General features: G+C 39.6%; 1 protein-coding gene across 11 annotated transcripts in view; it reads left to right on the top strand.

Annotated features, from left to right (window-relative positions):
• The window catches only part of MCTP1 (multiple C2 and transmembrane domain containing 1), a 444,146-nt gene extending 421,022 nt beyond the window's left edge, over nt 1-23,124 (top strand). For all 11 annotated transcript variants that reach the window (XM_039545048.1, XM_039545043.1, XM_039545040.1 and 8 more), the window contains 4 exons: nt 6,606-6,715; nt 10,015-10,124; nt 20,140-20,237; nt 21,353-23,124. In XM_039545048.1, coding sequence (XP_039400982.1) covers nt 6,606-6,715; nt 10,015-10,124; nt 20,140-20,237; nt 21,353-21,424 — 390 coding nt within the window. In that variant the 3' untranslated portion in view covers nt 21,425-23,124. The remainder of the gene's footprint in view (nt 1-6,605; nt 6,716-10,014; nt 10,125-20,139; nt 20,238-21,352) is intronic.
• The last annotated feature ends 804 nt before the right edge of the window (nt 23,125-23,928 follow it).

Genomic DNA, 23,928 nt, shown 5'->3' with positions numbered 1-23,928 from the left:
ACTTTTACAGTTTGTCTTTACTAAAAATTTACATCACACTAGAACAAAACCTTGAGGAGTTATGTTAACTGACACAATGTTAACTGAAACTTAGTAATCAGTGTAGATGGGGACAAGTCACATTCATTAATGCAGTTCCTCAAGGCTGGGTTCTAACTCAATGTAAATAAGTATTGAAGACAATCCATTAGTGATCTGTGCACTAATATCTGTAGATGCAACTGGTAGAATTGGCATATACAGAATTATGTTAGCAAATGGAATTTGCAGGTGAAACATTTGGCATTTTTGCATACAGGTGTCAGTACACCAGAAGTGCAGTCATTGATGTGATTGTGAAAAGTTGTAATACACAAGTGGAGGCCAGAATCTGAAAATCAAGCTCTGATTATCAAATGTAAAGTTTGTCCCATGGTTCATTTTCATGATAGGTATGACTATTGTAAGGTTCTGCTTTTTCATATTTCTTGGCTGAGTTAGACAACCTGTGATTCAGGACCTTCCCATTCCATAACATCAGTAGACCTTGGCGTTTCATATAACAGTAGACTCCAAAGGGCTGGCTTGGGAAGTCCAGAATGTTGCTTCATGATATAAGTCTCTTTCAGAATGACTATAATGTATTATGTAATACGTAAAATAAATTACAATACAAGAAGTTCCCTCCTCCCCCCAGTATCTTCATTCCCTTTACATGATTAAGATTAGGAAGCTACGAGATTTGCTCAAAATGGGGAGCACATACTGGTACCCCATCTCTCTCTTCAGGATCCAACCAGCTGCTGTGAAAAAGGACCAGGACATGGGATATCACTAGCTAGGAAATTAAGGACTGGATTCTGCAAATTGTTAAACACCTTCAACTGCCATTGAAAGAATCTCACAATCTCTTCACATACTTGTTAAATAAGAGGGATGACAAAATTGTACCATTATGGTACTCCCCAGGTGACAAGTGTAAGGAAGAAGAGCAACTAAAACATCCTAAGCCTCTGAGATCACTACAAAAATAATGAATGAAACCAGTTCCAGATCATTTATGAGCCCCATCAGGTCCCAGGGACAAATCAGCAGCACCCACAGCATCAAAGCCTTTTTAGATCTAGTAGTATCATTGTGGATGTCTGACTTCTCATTTCCCCAAGGAAATGATACACTAATGAATCATCTGTGTGCCATGCCCAGGTCTGAAGCCCAACTGATACTGGTTTAGAAAAACTGGAGAAGATCAAATACTATTGGGGTTGGCCTGCTATCACCTTCTCAGTGATCTTCCCCAGAAATCAGGGGTTGCAGTCTGGCAGGTAATTGTGAGGTTGTTAATACCTAGTGACAGTTTTTATGAGCCAGGGCCAGGCCATAGCATAGTGTTTAACAATAGCTGCCAGTTTGACCTCCCTAAGGGAGGCATTAACAATTCCTGCCAATAAAGGACTAAGGCATTCCCAACTGACATGGGTCTAATTCACAGGTGCCTGAATGGACATTGCCCAGTGCATTTCAACTGTGAGACTTGTTGAAACTTAGGGGAGGCACTGCATGTGATTCCTTCTGTTTTGATGTTGCATCTACTCTACTACTGAGACTGACCCAAATCTAATCACTCTTATCTGCAGAGAAGATGAGGAAATCCTCATAGGGAGAAGCAGTTGACTCTGAAACCTTGTAAAGGCAGCATATATTGATGGGGAGATGCATGACTTGGAATGGGGCTGCTGGGTAGGATTTTTCAGATGGTATTCCTACTGCTAAAGTAGTTCTTCCTCATCTCAAGTTATTGAGACCTTTGGTTTTAGTGCTGAAGGTCACAGGTTGAGTCCCTACTGATGTGCAGTAACTGGTAATTCACTGGGACAGAGGTGAAGAATTAAATGTTTGTCTTTACCACAACCCTAGGATAGGTTTAGAAAAAACTCCCTATGGCACAATGAGGGGATTCATATCTGGTCTTCTACCATTGATAGCTTAGTTTCCTGTTCTCCTGCTTTATGTATTACAGGCCAGTCAGCTTCAGCCTTTGTACAAATAACCACCCAACTCCCTATCCTGAGGGAGCAGGTGTGAAGAAAGGCTCAGGAAATGAGGGATGTTCTGTCTTCCTGCTCCCCACCACGGCACTGCCTAAAAACTTAGAAACTACCTACTTGTGATTCTTCCCCCTGCCCTCCAACTTCACCCATCTCTGTCTTGTTTCCAAAACTGCCCCACTCCTTCCAGTTAATCAAGTTATGTCTATGTCTAGGGCATTTATCCACCGTAACCTATTTAGAGCTTTGATTTCCACCTTTAAAATTTTCTCTCACTTAAAACCAGTTCTTCACATGTTTGAGTTAATTAACTTCAGTAGAGTTACTCCTGATTTACAGCACCATGAGTGAAGAATCCTTTTTATTTTTGCCCCTTTTCCTTTTTTAAAATACAGGCTTCAGGGTTGCCCTTTAACTCCTCAAAAAATGGTGCTAGAGCAGTTATTCTTTTCTTAAATCACCAGAAGTATGGTCCAGCGGTAGGGCATGGGATGCAGATGAGCTGGGTTATATTCTGTTTGTGTCTAATAAGGATCATCAATGTGATCTGGGAGAAATCATTTAACTTTCTTCTTCAGATTCAGTATATCTAAAATAGAGAGAGAGTTGAAAATCACTGTATCAATGCCAAGTGGTTTTATTTGTCAGGCAGTATATCCACTGTAAACCACAATATATGAGAAGACCATCTCAATCCTTACTCTGAATTCCCTTCCTTTTGCAAATTCAAGTCAGACCAATATTAATTTGACATTTTTTGTAGTTTATTCTTAAACCCATCCCTCGCCAAACATCTTGCTTTTTGAGTTACCTTAAGCCTACTGCAAACAAACAAATCATAGAAATTAAATAGTAATAAAACTGTTGTTGGCTTCATATCATAAATTTTATCCAGTATTTAAATGGCAATTATTTCCAGAAATGTGGCAATTGTAGCCAACAAATGATCAAATTGATTCTCGTCACAGTCCATCTTTGTCTGGAAAGGAAATGCCAGTAGTATTTGAAAAATGGATTATTAAGGACCTTGGTTCTCTGAAGGTGGCTCATATGTTCTATTTGCTAACACAGCATCTTACTGGAAAAAAAAATAAGTGCAGCTTTTCCCTATCCCAGATTATTTTCTCTACAAATCTTTGGAGCAGGGCATGTGGAATTAGTTTAAGCAAAGCCAAACCCTGATCCTTCTGACCGCCTCGTCTTTCCTGTGCTGTTTTGTCTATGCCTGCCTCAGAATATGTCAATAAATTTCCTCTAAGCTCAGAAGGTGGGGGGAAGGAACGGTGATTCTCTGTCTCTCTCTCTTTTTTTTTTTTAAAGGGAATAATTTAGGACAGACGTGCTTTCAAAAATGGTACAAGTTTGTCTTCTAAAATATTTGTAAAGAAAAATAGCCTCGGGATCTCCTAAAGTAATCCCTGTTGAGTTTTGGAGACGTCACAAAGGGCATTGTTTTTATTACATAGCTATAATTCTTTTCTCACACAATTTGGTTATAAATCAAGATACATTTATAATGAAAGCAGCATCTGAGAATGTAAACTGAAGAAGCAAAGCTATATATAGTATAAAGAGCAGAAAGCTGAAGTGTGGTTTATTTGTTTCCTACTATATTAAAAAACAGATTTCTTTTCATGCATCTGAGGTAGCCGTGTTAAGTCTGTATCCACAAAAACAATGAGGAGTCTGGTGGCACCTTAAAGACTAGCAGATTTATTTGGGCATAAGCTTTCATGTGTAAAAAAACCACTTCTTCGAATGTATGGAGTGAAAATTACAGATACAGGCATAAATATATTGGCACATGAAGAGAAGGGAGTTACCTTACAAGTGGAGAACCAGCGTTGACGAGGCCAATTCAGTCAGGTTGGATGTGGTCCACGCCCAATAACTGATGAGGCGGCATCAATACCAAGAGAGTGAAAATTGCTTTTGTAGTGAGCCAGCCACTCCCAGTCCCTATCCAAGCCCAAATTAATGGTGTTAAATCTGCAAATGAATTTTAGTTCTGCAGTTTCTTTTTGAAGTCTGTTTTTGAAGGGTTTTTTTTTTTTTTGAAGGATGGCTAGTTTTTAAATCTGTTATTGAATGTCCAGGGAGACTGAAGTGTTCTCCTACTGGCTTTTGTATGTTACCATTCCTGATGTCTGATTTGTGTCCATTTATTCTTTTACGTAGAGACTGTCCAGTTTGGCCAATGCACATGGCAGAGGGGCATTGCTGGCACATAATGGCATATATCACATTAGTAGATGTGTAGGTGAATGAGTTCCTGATGGTGTGGTAGATGTGGTTGGGTCCTCTGATGGTGTCGCTAGAGTAGATATGGGGACAGAGTAGGCAACGGGGTTTGGCCATGTACATTGGCCAGACTGGACAGTTTCTATGTAAAAGAATAAATGGACACAAATCAGACATCAGGAATGGTAACATAGAAAAGCCAGTAGGAGAACACTTCAGTCTCCCCCGACATTCTATAACTGATTTAAAGAAGGCATACTTCAACAACAAAAACTTCAAAAACAGACTTCAGTATTGTTGGATGGGCTAAGGGTACCACTGTTTCATTTTTGCTTGATCAATACATTATTTGAACTAACAGCAATACGGTTATTAACCTCACAAATGAATTGAGGATACAATCTGACTCTTATAAGTGGGTTCAAAATGACTTGCATGTTTTGCATCCCCTGGTATTTACAACTTTTGCAGTATACTGAATCATTAGAAATAGTTTTGTCATATATATCCCTCATATGATTGCTGCATTACAGCCAACCCATTTTTTGTGCCTCAATTCTTTTAACATCTTCAGAAGAAATCTTGACAGTGCAGTTTTTGAACCAGTGTCACTAGAGAACCTTTGGATGTTTAAACGCTAGATGATAGTTCCCTCATCCAAGCTGGTTTATAAGGAAAAAAGCAAAAAAATGACACTATAAGAAATATACCAATGCATTTTCTACTCATAAACTATTGAACATTAGTGGAAAAAGTAAGAAATATTAGAATGCAACACAGAGCAATTCCATTACCTACTGTGGTTTTGGGTCAGATACAATATATAAAGACTAATTACTTCATTCATAGGGGACCATGTTAGTATGTACTTTGTAACGGAAGAAGTTTTAAAGTAAAAAATTTCTATCCAAACATTTTGCTTTTCAAAAGTTTGCTAACCCTGAAAAGCATCTTTTTAAACAGAACGCTTCTAAGAAAATACATTATAGGCAGCATGACAGTGAATCAATCCATTAGTAAATTTTTGGCCTATTTATCAAACCTCCAAATCATGTATGTTCTGAGAAAGGCCAGGAGAAAATGACTTTTAGCCACTGTAGTGGTAGAGTTATTACATGCAGCATTTTTCAGTGGTAGAATCTGACTCCATATGGATCTGATGCTATGTGGCTACTGGATGAGGATTCTTGGGAAGGTCTCCTGGGGGAAGAGAACAGAGTATCAACATGGGACATACCTTGTCTCTCTAATATCCTGGGACCAACGTGGCTACAACACAGACGTTCTAGGCTTCAAAGTGACAACACAGAGTGACAATGCTGGAATCTTCTTATGTAGATAAAGTAATGGCTCTATGACTCAAAATCCAGTACAGCTTGGAAACCTGGCTAAGGAAGTAACCAAACTACCATACAGAATGCCACCTCTCCTGGGAAGAGGATGTATGCTCATTGGCTAAATTCAGTGGAATGATTGCTGAGGTCACTGATATGTCTGACAATTTAAACACACATCTGTCTGCTGCTAAATAGTGCACACAGGTTTTTCTGGGGAGACTGCACCTGCTGTGCTATGGGTGTACCAGGATGTCCTAACAGGCTATACATTTAATTGGAATGTTAAAAATGATAGCAGCATAGTGGGTGCAGCAGAGGACCAGCAGTGCAAGGGTTTCTTTTTGTATGTCTATAATACAAGCCTTCCTATCACATTCAATTTAATTAATTTGGCATTTCCCAATAGCATCTCAGTCAAATTTAAAGTAATCCCTGCCCAACGGTGAGAGGAGGGGGAGAAAAATCATATACAGAAACTTGACAAGTCATTTTCTAAGGTCAGCAGCCTATCCTTAGGACCTGAAGTGTGTCTAGTTTCTTACTCCCTGTACTTCCAAAGGAGCTTTTATCATCTTGAAATGTGGATACCCACATCAACTGAAGAAAGTACAGTTCTGAAATCTGAGATGTAATATAGTTGCCTGACTCTTATCACTGACCAGAGTTCATAGGATATGAAATTGGCATCCTCAATAAGCCAGAGAGCTGAATTTTTGAAATGTATTTAGGAAACTGTTACAGTGACAGATGAAACTATGCTCCATTATGTACCTGGTTTATACAATGTCTGTACACAATATTCAAAGTAGAGGGAAATAATTGTGGTATCTAAGATACTGACATGTGGTAAGTGTTTCTAAATGCTGACTTTTTACTGATGAGCATTGTGTATGTCTGCAATATGTATGATTTTGAAATTTACTTCAGAAATATATAGGACAATGAGTATGGTCAAAGTTTTCACATAGTTATTGCTGCTACATCCTTCTTATTTTTTTAGGATAGTGAAAGAAAAGGATTTATGAATAAACTCTATGCCATCCAGGAGGTGTGTGTCAGTGTCCAGAATGTCCTTGATGAAGTGGCTTCCTTTGGAGAAAGGATAAAGAAGTGAGTGCTGACACATTGGTTTTGGATTGCTCTGATGGTGCTCACATTTTTCCCTCCAACCAAGCTGCAAAACGTTATATTCTTTTGGCAGGGACGACAGTTTTGGATGACATATTGCTAAATCTCATCATTATTTACTTTGCTTTATGCTGGCCCTTGGATGCATGAAAGTCCTGTCATTTTAATTCTGGAATTTAGAAATATATGAATTGGAAAAGAATCAGAACTGTGGCTTTGAAGTAAGAAATAAGACTGTGTTTCTGATGAGAGACATAACACTCTTTTTAACCCAGACATTTTTAAAAAAATCAATACAAAGTCATGATAATAGAAATAAGCAGACCTAAATAAGGATTTCAGAGATTTTAAAGATACACATGTATTCTTTTACTAGGAAGGTTTTATTTAGATCAGGTTACCTTGAAAACAATTTCTCATCCTATTTTATGTGTAATTTATAGTCTTTGTGCATAAAATATATGACTTACCAACATACTTAGCCACTGCTTATTTTTTAAGATTTAAAACTATACAGCATATGTATAGATTGTTTTTTAAAACAAAATTATGCAGTGTTTGCTTTTGATTGATGCTGGCCCATTACGGGAAGTTTGGTATGTGTTTGACATGTTAAATGAATGAGTAATTTAATGTTTATTATTTGAGACCAGAAACATTCCATAAAGATTCTCTCAACTAAAAGACAGGACTAAATTCAACCTGGACTTTTGCCAACATAAAGTCAGGTACATGTCCCCCCTAAGATGGAATGTTTGGTGCAAAGCATTCACAACCTCCATTCTGCTATGTCAGTGCAGCTAAAAAGGTAGGGAGCTGCACTGATTCAGAGCATCCCCTCAACAGCCTCTACCAGCAAGGTTCCTCTGATACACTCAATGGACTCTAAAGCTGAGTGACAGTGAAAGCATTGTTTTCCTGCCTCATTTTGAATACTGTCCAGGGTCCAGGCTTCACATCTCTGTACTAGATTTGGTGAATCTGGCCTAGGTGATCATTTATATTCCATGCTTATGAGATTGCAATATGTGCACAGTGATAGAGCCACAAAAGAAATACTCCCAGTGGAAGTGAATCAGAAGAAAAGGGCATATTGGCAAGTGGCCAGTTCACAAGACATATGAGGCTTATCATGCTCTCAAATGCAGCTTTCCTTCACCTCTTAATAGGCTAGTAGAAAGTGTTTTAGAATCAAGATGTTCTGGGTTTAAGGTGTGGGGTTTGGGTGGTGTTGGTGACCTGTGATAAACAGGAGGTCAGACTAGGTGATCTGATGGTCCCTTCTGGCCTTAAACTCTGTGACTCTATGAGAATGGTGTTACAGGAAGTTGTAGTCTATGAATTTCAGAACAAAGGCTTTAAAAGGAAAACCTGAGAGCTTTTCCAGTGGGAGTATGTGTGTAAAATAGTGCATTATGCAACTTTAAACCAGGCCAGATGCACACCAGCAGAGGTAGGCACCGACACTTTATATTGTGCAAACTCTAAAAACAAGCCTCCTTTTGAAAGAAATCTTTCATTAAAAGGCTGCACAAGGAAGTCATCTTGATTATTTTGTTAAATTGTGCATTTTGGAATTAGATATTTTTGCTCCATTGTATAAGAAAGCAACATAACTTGCTAAACAAGTGAGATTAATGACACTTCCAATAAATCTTTGTAATTTGTTCCTAAAAATGTAAAAGGAAAATTGTACTGAATACAGTGCTAACACAGCACATACGGAGGTTTGCTAAGTGAGGAGCCAGTGTTCCCACACATGGGGTGTCTGTGATCCACAGCACCCAAGGCGAGTCGCAAGAATGTGAGCAGACCCTCAACCTTCTGTTCCCCCCAAATACATGCAGAAGAAGGGAAAAGAGCAGGTGTCCCCCAGGATTTAGGGAGTGATCCTACGGCAATTGACACTTACATACTGTTCACTCTGGAGATATGTCAAAATTGCTGGGAAGGAAAAAGACAAACACAACCAAAAGAAGCCAGAGATCATTATGAAAAATTATAGCTAGCAACTCAGACAACAGTAATTATTTAACCACAGAAGCCAGAATAATTTAGCCAAAATGATCCAGATACATATCTATTAATAATAATTTAAAGGGCCACTGTCAACCTTTTTAGAGCCAAAAGCATTCTATTCTTATGGGAAAACAAATGCCAGGGAGCATCCTTGGAGTTGTGGTGATTTTTATATAACAATCCCTTTTAACCAAACTCCATTTAACAAAAGCTCCATCTGGCCTTCATCTCTTCACTGCACTTCAGGGTGGGAGACTCACAACTTATCTGTTTCCAGACTCAGGCTCTACAAAACTGGCTGCTCAGCAGATCTTTATTACACTTTGAGATCTGGGACACACACTTAGGGTTTTTTTAAGCTGAAGGTTTGATGTGACAACCCATTTCCCTGAAACTTCTGTTGGAGCCCAATCCCTCTGTTTTTCCTTTGTCTTTGAACGAATAATGCCCTTCCCATTTTTTTGAGATTGGTAAAGCTTGTTTCCTTATTGTAATTTCCTTTCTCTTTGTCCACTCCCTTCTTTTGTTTTCCCCACCCCTTTTTTCCTTTCCTTTCCTTTGCTGCCCTGCTTCTGTCTTTTTTCCTTCCCTTTCCTCCCTATATTGTCCCTCACCTTCATCAAAACCCATTGTACCTACCTTTCCCTAACCCCCTAACAGTAGTGTGAAAAGGTTGCCTACCTTGCACGTAGGCACACTTTTCACTCAGTCCTCCCCCACTGTGATTGAACAATCACTGACAGGGAGTGCTGGCACATGTTAAACAGAGAAAGACGTGCCCTCTGATCAGCTTTTAATTTCTCTCTCTGACCAGGTATTTCAGACAGAGTACAGGGGAGAATCAGATCAGATGACCGAAGCAGCACTGTATAATACTCTCATTCCAGTTAAGAGTGGAGGGATGCCTCGGACTCTATTTGAGCAAGTGAACAGAGGACAGGGATCTGGGGCTAAAATAGGGGAAAGTATTGGAACTCCTAAGGCCATAAGCATTGCTTTTCAGCTTCCGTGCAGGCACTTATAGGTGTCATCCTGCGTGGGATAGAGAGTCTAAGCCCCAGTTTCATCTTCTCAGGGGGTGGGATCAAACCCAAGATCTCCAACATATTTAGCATCCATGCATTCACATGCAGTTTCAGTCCTCTCACTGCTGAAGACTGACTGTTCCATTTACAGAGTTGTAGTCTGCCTGCCCATTGTTTGTTCTCTTATGAGTTTTGTGAAGTGATTAGACTTCTGACTTATGTTAATTTTTCATTCAGTACATTCAACTGGACTGTCCCATTCTTAAGCTGGCTGGCAATTGTTGCCCTCTGTGTGTTCACAGTCATCCTGTATTTCATTCCACTGAGATACATTGTCCTTGTCTGGGGTAAGTAAAGCCTTTTTTTAACTGTCTGTGCCACTTAGAACAAACTGTTTTTTAAGGGATGAGTTATACTGTCAGTAGTTTTCAGTATTTATGGTCATGAAGCTATTCCATGATGGAAACAGACAGGTTAGTTAAAAATCACAACTGTGTAAAGATTTAGGCCCACCTGCAAAATGCATTTTTCTTGTCTGGCATTCTAGACTTCATCATACTATAAACATGTAGCCATGAGGATTTTTCATATATCAAAGTGTAGCTTTGTCTAGATATTACTCTGATTTATTTTCACCACTTATACACAAACGGGCATTTCAATCTATATAGTGCATTTAGGACAATATGTTTTTGCTGCAGCACTTTATCTTGTGTAAGTATATGTAAACACAGTGCTTAGACACCTGCTTAAAGGGTCACCTTTAGACTAACAAAAACAAATATGCTATTTTACTGGTGGATAATGAACAAAAGTGGGTTGGCTTTTTTTTTTTTAAAGGAGACAGCTTAACCTCTCATATAGGCTTGTGTATTTTCTTTATACTGATTTAGAAAAGCTACCGTACAGTATACCAGTTATAAAGATTGTTCAATGTTTTCGATCATATATTTTTAACACCCCCCCACCTCTGTAGCGGCTGTACCTGCATTCTGTAAGTACACACCCTGTACAGAGAAAATTCTCATTTAAGTCTATGGGAGTGACTACCTTTTCTTTTCTGGAAAAACTCATGCCTCGGAGAATTCAATGTTCAGACTCCATGGACAACATATAAAATCAGTAAAATGACTTCAAATAGTTTATTTTCTTGTATCTAAATCAGGATTAGGAAACTTGAAGCAAACTAGGTGGAGGCAGAATATTCTGAGTCCTTACACATAAATGAAATGACACCAAAATTGATTATACAGTTCAGAAAACTTGTATTTGATGAGCGATGAACACAGAAGAAACAGGGAGCAGTTAACAAGTTTTAGGGAAAAAAAATCTATACAAATGAAAGAGGCAGGTATGAGGTGTTTCATGTTCAAGGATTTCATCTTACTTTTTACTTTTCTACTGCTAACCTACCCTTGCTATGAGGCACAGTCTTTTAGTTTGTTTCCAAAATTGCATTTTTCCCCACATAGACCAGGTGATAGACCATTTGTGACAGAGGTTTAAAGTGTTGACTTAAGTCCAGAAAACTGCTCTTGAAATGGAACCCAGCAAACACACACACATTTTCACTTTATTTGGAATTTCTACCCTCATTGTGTATATTCAACTCCTCTTCTCATTCATTTTTTCTGCATTTAAAAGCAAATGCTTATTTTTATTTGGTTTTAGTGAAAGAAAGGTGGTCACCTCCAAGAAAGTAGTTTCTGAGCTGCTTTGCAAATTCATATGGCCATGCTGCTATTTAGTGAGACAACCCTTCTCCTTAAGAAATTTCCTCCAGGCAATGTCAGATAGCATCTGCATTGCTACATTTTCCTCTTTTGCACCCACTGAAGACTTTTTCTCTTAGACTCTTCATTCCAAAGGATTCTTTGCTCTTCCTCTGAATGAACTAAGAATTCTCAAACTTGTCCAGTGTCTTTTCTGGACCATCTGCAATCTAATTCTGTTAAAAATTGTGCAGCATCCCTGTGGCTAACACAGCTGCTTATATGGAAAAATGATGTTAGAAAGTATTGATGTATTTTTAGCTCTTATCAAAATGCTTCATCTTAAATGTTTTGAAAAGGCTTAATCACATCATTTCCTCTTGCTCGCCATTTCAGCTTCCCTCCCATCCATTTTGTTTTTCTTCTTTTCTCCTTCCCCTTACACGGTCTCATTGCTGTACAGTCCTCTGCTTCACCCACTCCTTTTCACATGGTGCCTGGTTCCCTTCTTCCTGAACACATCTCTCCTAATGGTGGCTCTTGTCTGGCTGCAGTCTCCAGTCATAGTGGCTCCTGTCTCTTACTCCTCCTGTGTGATAAAGCTAACAGGAGAATCCTAGGTTTGTTCCTCCTTATTTATAGCTATTTTTACAGATATCTAGACTCTTCTGGTGCTACCAAGAAGCAGCTGATTCCATGTGGTCTGCCAGCTCTTCCTTACCAACAGGTAGTCCAAGATCAGTTTGAGAAGGTCTGGGATAGACAATTGATTTCTCAGTGCCTCTATGCTGAATTGGGTCCCCTCAAATGGATGTGACTGGGTCTCAGATACCCTATTCACCAATTTTAGTAAGGGCTGGAATTTCAAAACGTACACCAATTACCAAATTCTTCCCCCCAGGGTGCAACTTTCTCCTCTCCTCACATTCTGCACTGCAGGGCAGTTGTGTAGGATTGTGGATTCACTCTGTGGAAGGCCAGTGGTGTTACCACTACTGCTCTGCTATACACATTCTGCCAAGGGCATAAAGCTTCATAACCTGGCTAGAGTTTCATAGATGATCTGCCAGCAAAGGCTGCCTGAATGAGAAACTGAATCAGCTTATGTCCCAGCTAGCTTGGTCCCAAAACCCACAGAGCAGGCCCAGTTCATTTTGGGTGCTGTCCCAGCTTGCTCTGGCTGATGTGGGATTCTGGGAGGCTTGTGCCACTGTGGGCCCTGCTTTGGACATATTTTGTTTCCACAGCCCACAAACTAGGCCTTGCCAGGCTATAACCCAGGGAGCCCTCCGTGGTGATTCAGATCCAGTGTCTAATATGCAATAGCAATTGTAATTTAGAAATGCTGTTTTAGCTTAGTTTTGGTAAGATGGGCGTGGTGCCTTTGAACTTCGGTTGCTGATTTGAATAACCCAGTACAGTTTTTCTTTTTGTGGAAAAATAAACTATGAAACCTTCCATTCTAATAATATTCCTAAGTCAAAATACAGTATATATTTAAAAAACCCACAACAAAACTGTGACAGGAGCTTGAATCTGACAGTATAGCCTGAGAGTTCTGAAGCAGAGGAGTAAAGATCATTACCTTGATTGACTGCAAAGTGCCAGAAGGTAAAAACACAAGTTGCCACTAGAGTTGACCAGGAAATCAAATTTTCATTCTTCAGTAATGGAAAAGTTTGAGAAAATTTGTCCCAATCAGGCCAAAGAGTCTAAATTTTTCATGAACTGAAGTTCTGCAATATTTAATTTCAGAAATACCAAAACATATTTCTGGAGTGAAATATGCTCCCCGGGACCCTTGGTGGTTGCTGACTGAAACTGACATGCAGTTTTGTAATCAGAAGCTGCTAGGGCTTCCAGGATACCCAGCTCCATGACAGTTCCTGAATGTTCAGAGTTGAGGGTGCCATGGAGCCTGCCAGCCCCAGCAACATATTGCATACTTCAGAAACATCATGTTTTAGTGTTTCTGGGATGAAATATTGTGGGATGTCAGGACTCCCCAGCTCTCTGGACAGCTTGCTCCCCAGACTCCAGAAGTTGGGCAGCCAGCTGGCCCAAGAGTCTGATACCATGGCAGAGCTTCCCTGGAGCTGTCGACTCTGGAAGCCCTGGGGTTCCAACTCTGAAGCAATTCTTCAGGCCACCTGCCAGGGAGCTGGGCAGGCAAGCTGGCAGGAAACCAAGCAGGTTTTTCACTGAAACGTGCCTAGCAGGCAGGTTTTGAAACATGACTAGCAAGGTAGGGTTCCATCGGAACCCTTCTCAAAATCTACATGTTACCACAAAATGTTTTGCTTTTGACAAATTGGCATTTTCTAACAGAAAAATGTTCCATCTGAAAACTTCCAATCCCCTTTCAGTGTTACTGCCAAGATGAAAATTTAAGGAGGGGATAGTCGGGGGAAAAATACTCCATGAGCACATTTAGAGACAGATACAATGTCTACACTACAAAGTCTCATCAGTGCAAGTTGTATCGGGAAACAGTCGCTAACTTTTGTATATCACTTGGGTACTTGCACACTTGGGTGCTTTTGCTGGTGCTACACATACCCAACATAAGTGTTGCGTCAGTGTAAAATCTGGCACACCGTGGATAGGTATCCCAGTGTGTCCTGTGCCACTGCCCAGCCCACTGTCTTTTGAGACATTTTTGCAGTGCTTTATGGGATATCAGTGATTTGCCTAGGGATTTCTGAGAGCGAGATCAAGTTACCACCATGCTGCGTTCTCCATCCTAAAATAATGTCCACATCCTGTAATTTTCACACCATTTAAAAAAAATCCCCACAGCCCATGCACTGCATTTTTGTCTCTGCCATCTCTCTGGCAGAAGCATGAATCCTTCACAGCTCAGCACCATTCTCATGAGTTGCTAATAGAAGATGCAAAATTCGCCTGTATTTGCAGAACTTGAACCAGTACTGCTACAACCAAGATTGTGATGAGATGTTCAAGCACAATAACCAGATACTCATGGGGATGATGAAAAAAATGCCAGGTTGCTGCTGGTGATTGCGGAGCCATTCCACATGGTGGATCACTGCTTATGGGCCTGAGAAACGAGGTCTGATTAACAGGATCTCATTGTAATGCAGGTTTGGGATGATTAGCAGTGGCTTCAAACCCTTGGATGTGACAGGCCACACTCCAGTATCTGTGTGCTGAGCTTGCCTCAGACCTCCAGTACAGGGACATCAAAATGAGCTATACTAACAGTGGAGAAGCAAGTGGCAATCATGATGTGGAAACTTGCAACGCCAGATTGCTATCAGCTGGCAATCAGTTTGGAATTGGAAAATCCACAGTGGAGGCAGTTGTCATCAAGTGTGTAAGGCCACTAAGCATCTCCTGCTACACAAGACTGTGATGCTGGGTAATGTACAGGAAATAGTGGCTGGATTTGCAGCAGTCGGGTTGTCAGACTATACTGGGGTGATACACAACATGCATATCCCTAGTCTGGCACTAATCCACCTTGTCACTGAGTATATCAGCAGAAAGGGATACTCTTCCATGGTCATGCAAGTGCTAGTGGATCACGAGGGGCACTTAATTGATAGCAATATGATACTCTCATCTTTAAGAACACAGAACCTCTCAAAAAGCTGCAAGCAGGAACGTACTTCCATGACCACTGGATTACCATTGGTGATGTTGAAATGCTAACAGGGATTCTGGGGGACCCGGTCCACCCATTGCTAGCCTGGCTCTTGAAGCTGTACACTGGCTACCTGAACAGCACCAAAAAAAAGATTCAGCTATTAGCTCAGCAGGTAAAGACCCTTGAATGTGCTCTTGGTAGATAGAAAGGGTGCTGGTGCTGTTTATTCACTAGCTAGGATCTCAGCAAGGCCAACATCTCCGTCGTTATAGCTGTTCATTGTGTATTACATAATATCTGTGAGGATGAAGGGGAAAAAGCTACTGTCAGGGTGGACTGGGTGTCTGCTGAATTTGAACAGCCAGACACTAATAGAAGAGCCAACTGGAGATATATGGCTAAAGGAGGCATTAAAGAAAGACTCTTTTAACAGTCAACCACAATCATATTGTCTGATGGTATTATGAAAGTGACTGTTGTGTGTACGAAGATTAAATATCAGTGGGTGTTTGCTTCCTGCTGTGAATTCTGTAATGCTTGGTGTAAACTAATAAAGATACTGAGTCTCCAAAAAAAAAAAAACTGTGCAAAGAAACAGACAACAAAATTAAAGAGCCAACAAACAGACAAAGTTAAGTCTTCTACCATCACTGTAAAAGGGTGAATCATACTTGAAAATGCCAAGTAAAAAGGAAGAAATGAGTGATCATTAATATTCATATATGTAAAACCTACTACAGTATAATAGGTTGTGGCTACACATGCACCGTGGTTTTCACAGTTCTGTATATGTGTAGCTATGATTATTCTTCTTGTCCCGCCTGTGTGCAGTGGTAGGGATAAGGATGTAGACTAGGCTGCCATCTGGTATGTTGGGGCATGTAGCAAGCTGTGACTGTGGAGTTCTCCAATAACTGGAAAGGCTGCTGAGTCCAGGACCTTGGGAATGTAGGTCAACACTGCTCTGCAACATCTGAGTTTGCTGCCTTAGCAAATTCATGATGTCCTGGTGTGCTTCCCGATGCACCTCTGTCTTTTTCCCTCTCCTGCACAACAGCTCTCTCCATTCTCAGTCTTTCATGGTCATATGGCTCCTCCCAAGCCCTATGTTCACAGACTTGAGGCAGTAGAAGATGGGAGGGTGTCAGAGAGCAAGTCCTTCTGAATCCTATTCTTTCTCCTCCTGATCAGGGTCAGACATTCAGGGGCATCTTTCAAGGCCACCTTGCTAGAAGTTGCTGATTAAAACAGGCAGAAACAGCACTGATATACAGTCACAATGGAAAGGGAAAGATAAGTCTCAAAACTGTCTTACATTATCCCCCTACATACCTTTAATGTGAAATGTTCATTGTCACTTTAGCTTTGGAGCACCTCACTACAGCACCACTCAGCAGCTCAAACCATGGCGAGTGTTCTGTTGCACTGAAGCCTTGATTATTTGGCACCCCTCTCTGGATACGGGTATAAGAGAAGTGCAGTGAATAATGGCACTATTTTCACAGATGGTGGTGATTTTTTTGGCTCACTGCTCAGGGTGACAAAGGCACAGAGAACCCAGCTGCAACTGACATCCCAAAGCCACCTGGTCCTGTATGCTGCTAGCCTGTTTATTGCAGCAGTGCCAGCCAAATTTCTTGCAGAGTGGTGGGGGAAGGTCTCCTATTGTGGGGTAAGAAACAAGGATGTGCTCCCTAGGAATCTTCGGAAGAGGATTGCAGAATATTTCCATGCAAGTTTCATTGACAGCTCTCATGAGGATAGACGAGACATCCCTATTCAGATTAACAATTTATTCTGCATGGCCCCCTCCTGCCTGCTTCAACAAGCAAAAAAATTGAAAAGCAGACCTGAGCACAGGAACTGATCTGATGTGAATTGTGTAATCGGAGTACCATACCACCTTACCTGAGCTCCCGTCTCCTTCATCAGCACATCTTCACTCACCTGGTTGAAGTGGCTTTGACTCCAGCAGAGTTTCAAACAGATTCTGCCTCACAGTAGGGTCCCTGCCACATCTCATCCCCACCCCTTTCTTGTGGAGGAAGAATCTCAATATTGATGCAAAAATTACATTAATAAAATTAGTTCGACTTAATTTCTTAAGTAATCACAAACTTGTTTGCACCTTTATTGAATATTAAGATATAGCTTTAACAAGGTTATAGTCAGGATGGTTGGAAATACATATGTTTGGCTAGTTTGATTAGGTTTAACATTTCCTAACATAAGAAATTCCAGGTTTCTGTTTTTATTTCCCATGGACAAGCAAATATCAAGAAATAAAGCATGTAAACACTGATGTTTTAGGAAGAAACATGATTGTGAAAGGAATGTAGGGTGTGTTATCAGAGCAATAAGTTTAGGTAAGGTGGGCTCTACCAAGGCCCACTCTTGTGAGAAAATCTGCTTGTGTTCTTAAACACTTTAGAGAAAAACATGTTTAGTTGGAGATGTTTTAAACTTTTATTTATTTCTTAAATGTTGAAATGGCAAAGACCTCTGTGAAATGCAGACTTCCAAATATGTTAGCTAAATGAAAACTTCCGAATATAGCTCCTGATGTCATTGCTGTGTAAATGTTAAAATGCCTTATGGACCAACATGGAATCTAATGACCTTGGTCAACTAGTGTGAGAAGCCATTTAAGTATAGGATATTCATATTAATGGGAAATTAATTTCTGGCAGTGCACAAGCAAACCCTCAACCAACTCCAGAATAGAAGAATCAAATCTCCAAAGTCGTCAACACTTAATTATTTAAGCTCAAGACTATTTGAATTATTTAATTAAAAAAAAACAGTTTCAAGAACAGAACTTTTGTATAAAGACAGGAATGTTTTGGACTATTGGAAAAAGATTAAAAGATAAAACTGAAAAATATCTTAGAAAATGGACTGGACAAAAAGAAAAAGGTTTAATTTTAAAAGATATCTAGATCTTTCCATCCCCAAGAACAAAGGCAGTTAAGAAATACTGCATATTCATTAAACGGACTTTATATTCAAGAGCTGAAAGTGTCACCTAAGCCAACCCTGAAAGGATGACAGCAAGCAACTTTCAGTCTAAAAATTTTAAATCTAAAAACCTCAAAAGGGTGTGTGTTTCTATAATTTCTTGAAAATAGGAAGGAGACAGATGTAAAAACTCTGAAGTGAGCACCTCACACATGCATACAGCTCCTTGCCCCTAGTGCCCCTGGCTACGCTTCTTAGACAGCAAGCACCTCACAACCCATCCTATCCATCCAGTAAGCTGCCACAGACAGATGGGAAAAACACAGAACACTCGAGAAACCAAGGAAGCCTCCCCAAAATGTCAACCTGGTTTGGTGAGAGAAAGTTAACTAAGACACTGCCAAGACCCTTGTAATGATTTTATTGGGATATTATTATGCTTTTGTAACTTAAAATATTAACTTTCTCCTGTTAATCATTAGATGGTTAAACCATGTCTTCCTGGAGAGGAGATGGGCTAAACATTGGCAAACAGAAATAGTGGATTTTAATTGGATTTAGGATTCTTAGTATTGGTTAATTGGCTTGAAATGGCTTCTACTAGGTAACTAATTTAAACATTTTCTTCAATTTCATAGGATTAGTTAAGATTGTTTACTTTCTCCAATTATAAACTGTCTGGTTATTTAAGCTTAAGCTGTTTATGTAGAAGCAACAATAATTTGCTGCAGTGTCTAATACGATGCTAAACTGCATTCACAATAATTCTAGGAAACAATACACTTCGGTCTTAACTTACTAAGAGAAAAGCACCCCCTGGACTTGTTCAATCTCCAGGGTGTAATCTCTTTTAAAAGCTCTCCACAGAGACAGAGAGAGACGAGATTGTACTGGAAGTCACCAGTGATTTACTTGTTGTTTTCTTTTCTTTATTTAATAATAAAATGATTAATAATTGTGATTATTTTTCTTTGTCTTAATCATGGCATCCCCTAAAGTATGTAAAAGACCCACCCCCCCCATGACTAAATAGTGGGAGCTACACCCTTGGGTTGGCAGCCAGAGAAACAATTAGTAAGAGTTGGCCTACCGCTTCGTGTTTCTCTCAGCTAGTTTTAGTAATGTTTAAAATAAAATTATGTTGTGTCCAACAATTTAAAATTACCCCTTTCCAGTCCACATCCACCCCCTCATCACTGTTCACAGCTGGGATCTCCTCCTCAGGCTCCAGCAAAGCATTCACAGTGCTCTGTAGAGTGTCGTGGAGTCACCACCAAGAATGGCATGGTTTGTTGTAAAACTGCGGGTCTGGGGACACCACCAGATTTTTTGTTGCCCTCCCTTGCCTTCTGGTATCCCAGGCAAAGTTCCTTTGCTGTCAGGTGCCACTACTGTTCATCCCTCTCAGGCCCCTGTTTCAGCATCCCCTGTGCAATCTGCACATAGCTGTCAATATTTCTGTGGCTGTTCCATAGCACAGCCTCTTCTCCCCACACAAGTAGACCCAGAATGTCTTGCCTGCTCTCAGCAAGAGTGCTTCTAGTGCCTCTGGAGCTGGCAAGGTCTGATGCACACAACAAAGGTGAGCTGGTAGGTGTGTTCCTCAAGGAGGAGGCAGTTAGGAAAAGGAATTTCAAAAACACACAGGGGATTTTAAAGGAGGGGTGAGGAGGTGGTGGGCAGCTTTGGGTCTCTGTGACCTCTTGGCTCTGGAGTTTGTGACCAGGCAGGCCACTGTTGCAGGAATTAGGGGCACTGTGGGCCAGCTGCTGGAGAGCAGTTAGAGTTGACATAGGAAATGCAGTGTTTACACTTGCACTGTGTCACTTGGGGAGATGATGTCATTGTGTCACTGTAATGGTGTGCATATGTTGGCAGGAGACAAATTTTGATGTAGACACATGCCACAACTAGGTCGATGCAAGTCAACATACGGTGCCCTAACTTTTTAGCATAGACCAGGCCTGAGTACACAGTGCACTGTTAATGCTAAAAATCAGACTATGAAATGTATCTTAAAATCTTTGTCAGATGATATAAAAACTCGAGATTTTAATAACGTTTGAATTATCACTTTTCCAGGCATCAATAAATTTACAAAGAAACTGCGCAGTCCATATGCAATTGATAACAATGAGCTACTTGACTTCCTTTCCAGAGTTCCCTCAGATGTACAAGTGGTGTGTATATATTTTTTTAATTCTTATATGGTTGTCAATTTAACATTAGATTAATAATTCTATGGCTTTGTTTTTTTATAATTTAAAAAACTGTATTATTTTGTTTTGACTTTATATTCTCTGGCCCATAGAAATTGAAACTCAAACAGGCTGGTGAGTCTTCTGCACTTTTTCTAGTTAGGGAATTAGTTTTTGCCTTGGTTGTGTCTTTAGGGAGCCTCAGGGGCAATCAGTAAAAAAGGTTTGGGAAATGGTAGTGGGTGACGGAGTTGCTATTAACCAACTGCCAGGGACTGTTGTAAATATCACTGGAGTAATGTAGTGCTGGGGTTTGTTGTAGGAAGTGCTGCTGCCTGAAGCCATCAGCCCCTGAAAAGAGGAAATAGGGATATCAGATAATGAAAGGAAATTCAATAGTGCAGTCAATGGCAGGCTGTTTTGCCCAGTATCTTGTGGTAACACTGTGAATTTGGGTTGTTGTTGCCACTTATTTTTCTAAGGTGAAAATTGTTGTTTTATTTACCATAGGGGATGAGGTTGCCCTTAAAAAAAAAAAGTGTTATGAAGTTCATGCACTTACAGTGGGGTGTGGGATCTTACGTGAACTGTTAAGTGTTACAGCATGTTGTTCTCATAAATCATTAGGTAGATCAAGAGGATAGGCTTTAACATTTTCAGATGCTGGGTTAAATTCATACTTGGTATTACACTTGCATACATTATGTCTGAATCTGCCCCTCTACATGGTGTGGGCTTTGCATTACCGGAGAATGTATTAAATAACAGATTGTAAGGAATTTGTATTGATCTCTTTCAACTGGATACTGTTTTATTTTCAGTGTAATAATTTGTGAGGAAAACAAAAAGACTTCATTAAATCAATACCCTATTTTATTTCCTGGCAGGATTTTCCTAATTCTGATTTTTCTTCTCACTCCAGATCTATCATTCTATTGTTTTTGCAGCCCAGCTGCAGATCCCATACAGTTTGAAGCAGGATAGCACTTTCTTCCCCCCAAGGAAAAAAAAAAAAACTTATTCCTTTGGTGCTTTTTTTTTTCCTGCTGGTGAGTGGCCACCTGACCAGTTTCTTTCTGAATGTTGTGTTTAAACAGGTGCACTACCAAGAACTGAAACAAGATCCCAGTCACAGCCCAAATAAGAGGAAGAGAAACAATCCTGGCTAGCCAACTTCATCTCCTGAGGAGTCTAGCATCTGCTGAGGGAAGATAAAAGGAAAAGCCCAAAGCCTAGGCAGCATTTCCTTTCTCTAAGCTTTTTATTTATTTTGCCTTTTTATCACAGTGGAGAGAATTTGTAAATATTGTTCAAAGGCATTTATCATTCAAAATATACTTAGCATTGTACAGACAAATTTGATGAAGCCTTCAAATATGGGTTATACTGTGGGGAAAGCCTGTGATTCATAACATAACACAATAAAAATACCTAATGTAAAATAAGTGGTAGATCTGTAATATTTTTTTATAGTAGAAGGCACATAAAACTAAATTAAATATTCAAGTCATGCTGATTAAATCTGATTTGAAAATGCAAGTGCAGTTTTATTTGAACGTTAATATTTTTATCCAATAAGTTTCCATTACAGTTTTTTATACATTTAAACAGAAATACAATGTAATGGAACCTACTGCATTTAAGTTTTATCAAAGCTTTAGGCACTCGTTAACTTCTGGTGCAGTGTATCCAGACTGACTTGGGCTACTTGTAAGCTAATGAGAAATACAAGTGCAAATCTCTTACTAGAGCTCCATTAATTAAAAAGATTCCTGCCTTTTTTATCATTCCATCACGAGACTTTAAAATACATACATATATCTAAAAATACTGCCAGGTTTGTAACTGACTACATCTCTTTTTATATGTACCACTAATATTAATTTGTACTAACTAGTTTAGTGAATGAAATACATACTTCAGTAAAAAAAATACTATCAAACTAAATCCATATTGCTTCAGGTTATGAACACCATTTGTGCACATAAAGACTTAATACTAAACTGTTACAGAAAATGTTTTTGCTTTCTAATTACAAAGTCATATTAAAATGCTTTATGGCATATCATATTACCTGTTACTGGTGTGACACAGTGTAAGGGAAAAATGCAGTGGTAAAAGTGATATACCAGTTTTATTTCTTTATTTCATAAAGTAATCAGTCCTCCTGATACAGACGTGCCCCACTGCCTGAAAGTCTATTTTGTAAATTAAATGGCATGCACACAAAAATGATTTATATTTCAAATGTTTTAATAGCCATTGTATAAATCATGCAGAGATATGAGAATATATCTCTATGTATTAAGAGTTCTACATCTAAAGTAACTCCACACATAGGAGTGTACTATCCATTACTAAGGGCCTACTTATTTGACTCTTAGGCAAAATTCTATGTAACATTACTAGGAGTATTGACTGAGTAGGAACTGCAGGATTGTGGCCATGAGAAATTCTCTGTGCCCTACTTTGTGGGGCACCTCGCTTGTGTTGTGATTGCTGGGAAAGTTGTATTGCACTACGTATTTGAAAAAGATATTTAGAAATAGCGTGTGCAGGGAAATGTGTATATATGTGTCTAGCTCTCATGAGCAGTGCAGTTAATTATTTAATTTGGAAACTTATTTTTGTTGTAAAGATATGTTGCTAATTGCTGCTTCTTATAATAGAGCTATTTTGATCTTTTCTGTTTGTATAACATGCCTGAGCATGCCACTCCTATTACCTTTCTGTTAAAAGCCTTTGGCCTAAATGTGCTCCAGTTAGAGCGATCTATTTTAATGCACCCATACCTATCCTGTCACTGTTGGTTGCTGAAGAACAATACACCATTAATGAACAACTCAACCTTACTAAAGCATCATTATTGTGGGACTCTTATTTGAAATAACTTTCAATTTGATAAAGTGTAAAACTTTGTCCCCTGTTGGTGTCCAGACTTTCTCTGCTGTACTGAAAGCCTTGTCCATCCATTGTTGTACAATTTCCTATACTGAATTTCTAATATTTAGTTCAATCGTAATGTCTACCTTATGAACATATACAGCATTGTCCAGCTACACTGGAAGGAGGACAGTAGATATGCTGTGGTTTAATGAGCTGCCAACTTTACTCTTAAATGTCTGGGTGTACCCCGCAGATGAAAGTGCAGGTAATTCCATAAACCTATAGGGAGGGGGCTTCTGTCACTCTCTTCCTTACATATTCTGGTCCCCTCACTATCCTCCCACCCTCTCAAATGTGTTTTTAGGGAGGGAGAGAGACTATTTACTTTCTCTACATCACTCATGATTTTATATACCTCTATCCTATCCCCCCTTAGTCTCCTCTTTTCCAAGCTGAAAAGTCCTAGCCTCTTTAATCTCTCCTCATATGGGACCCGTTCCAACCCCCTAATCATTTTAGTTGCCCTTCTCTGAACCTTTTCTAATGCCAGTATATCTTTTTTGAGATGAGACCACATCTGTATGCAGTATAAGATGTGGGCATAACACCGCTTTATAGAAGGGCACTAAGCTACTCTCGGTCTTATTGTCTATCCCCTTTTAAATGATTCCTAACATCCTATTTGCTTTTTTGACCGCCTCTGCACACTGCATGGCCGTCTTCAGAGAACTATCCATGGTGACTCCAGGATCTTTTTCCTGATTCATTGTAGCTAAATTAGCCCCCA

Source organism: Mauremys reevesii, linkage group 6 (genome assembly GCF_016161935.1).
Source record: "Mauremys reevesii isolate NIE-2019 linkage group 6, ASM1616193v1, whole genome shotgun sequence".
Lineage (NCBI taxonomy): Eukaryota > Metazoa > Chordata > Testudines > Geoemydidae > Mauremys > Mauremys reevesii.
Note: the sequence above shows the minus strand (reverse complement) of the source record. Positions and strands in the feature narration are given on the sequence as shown.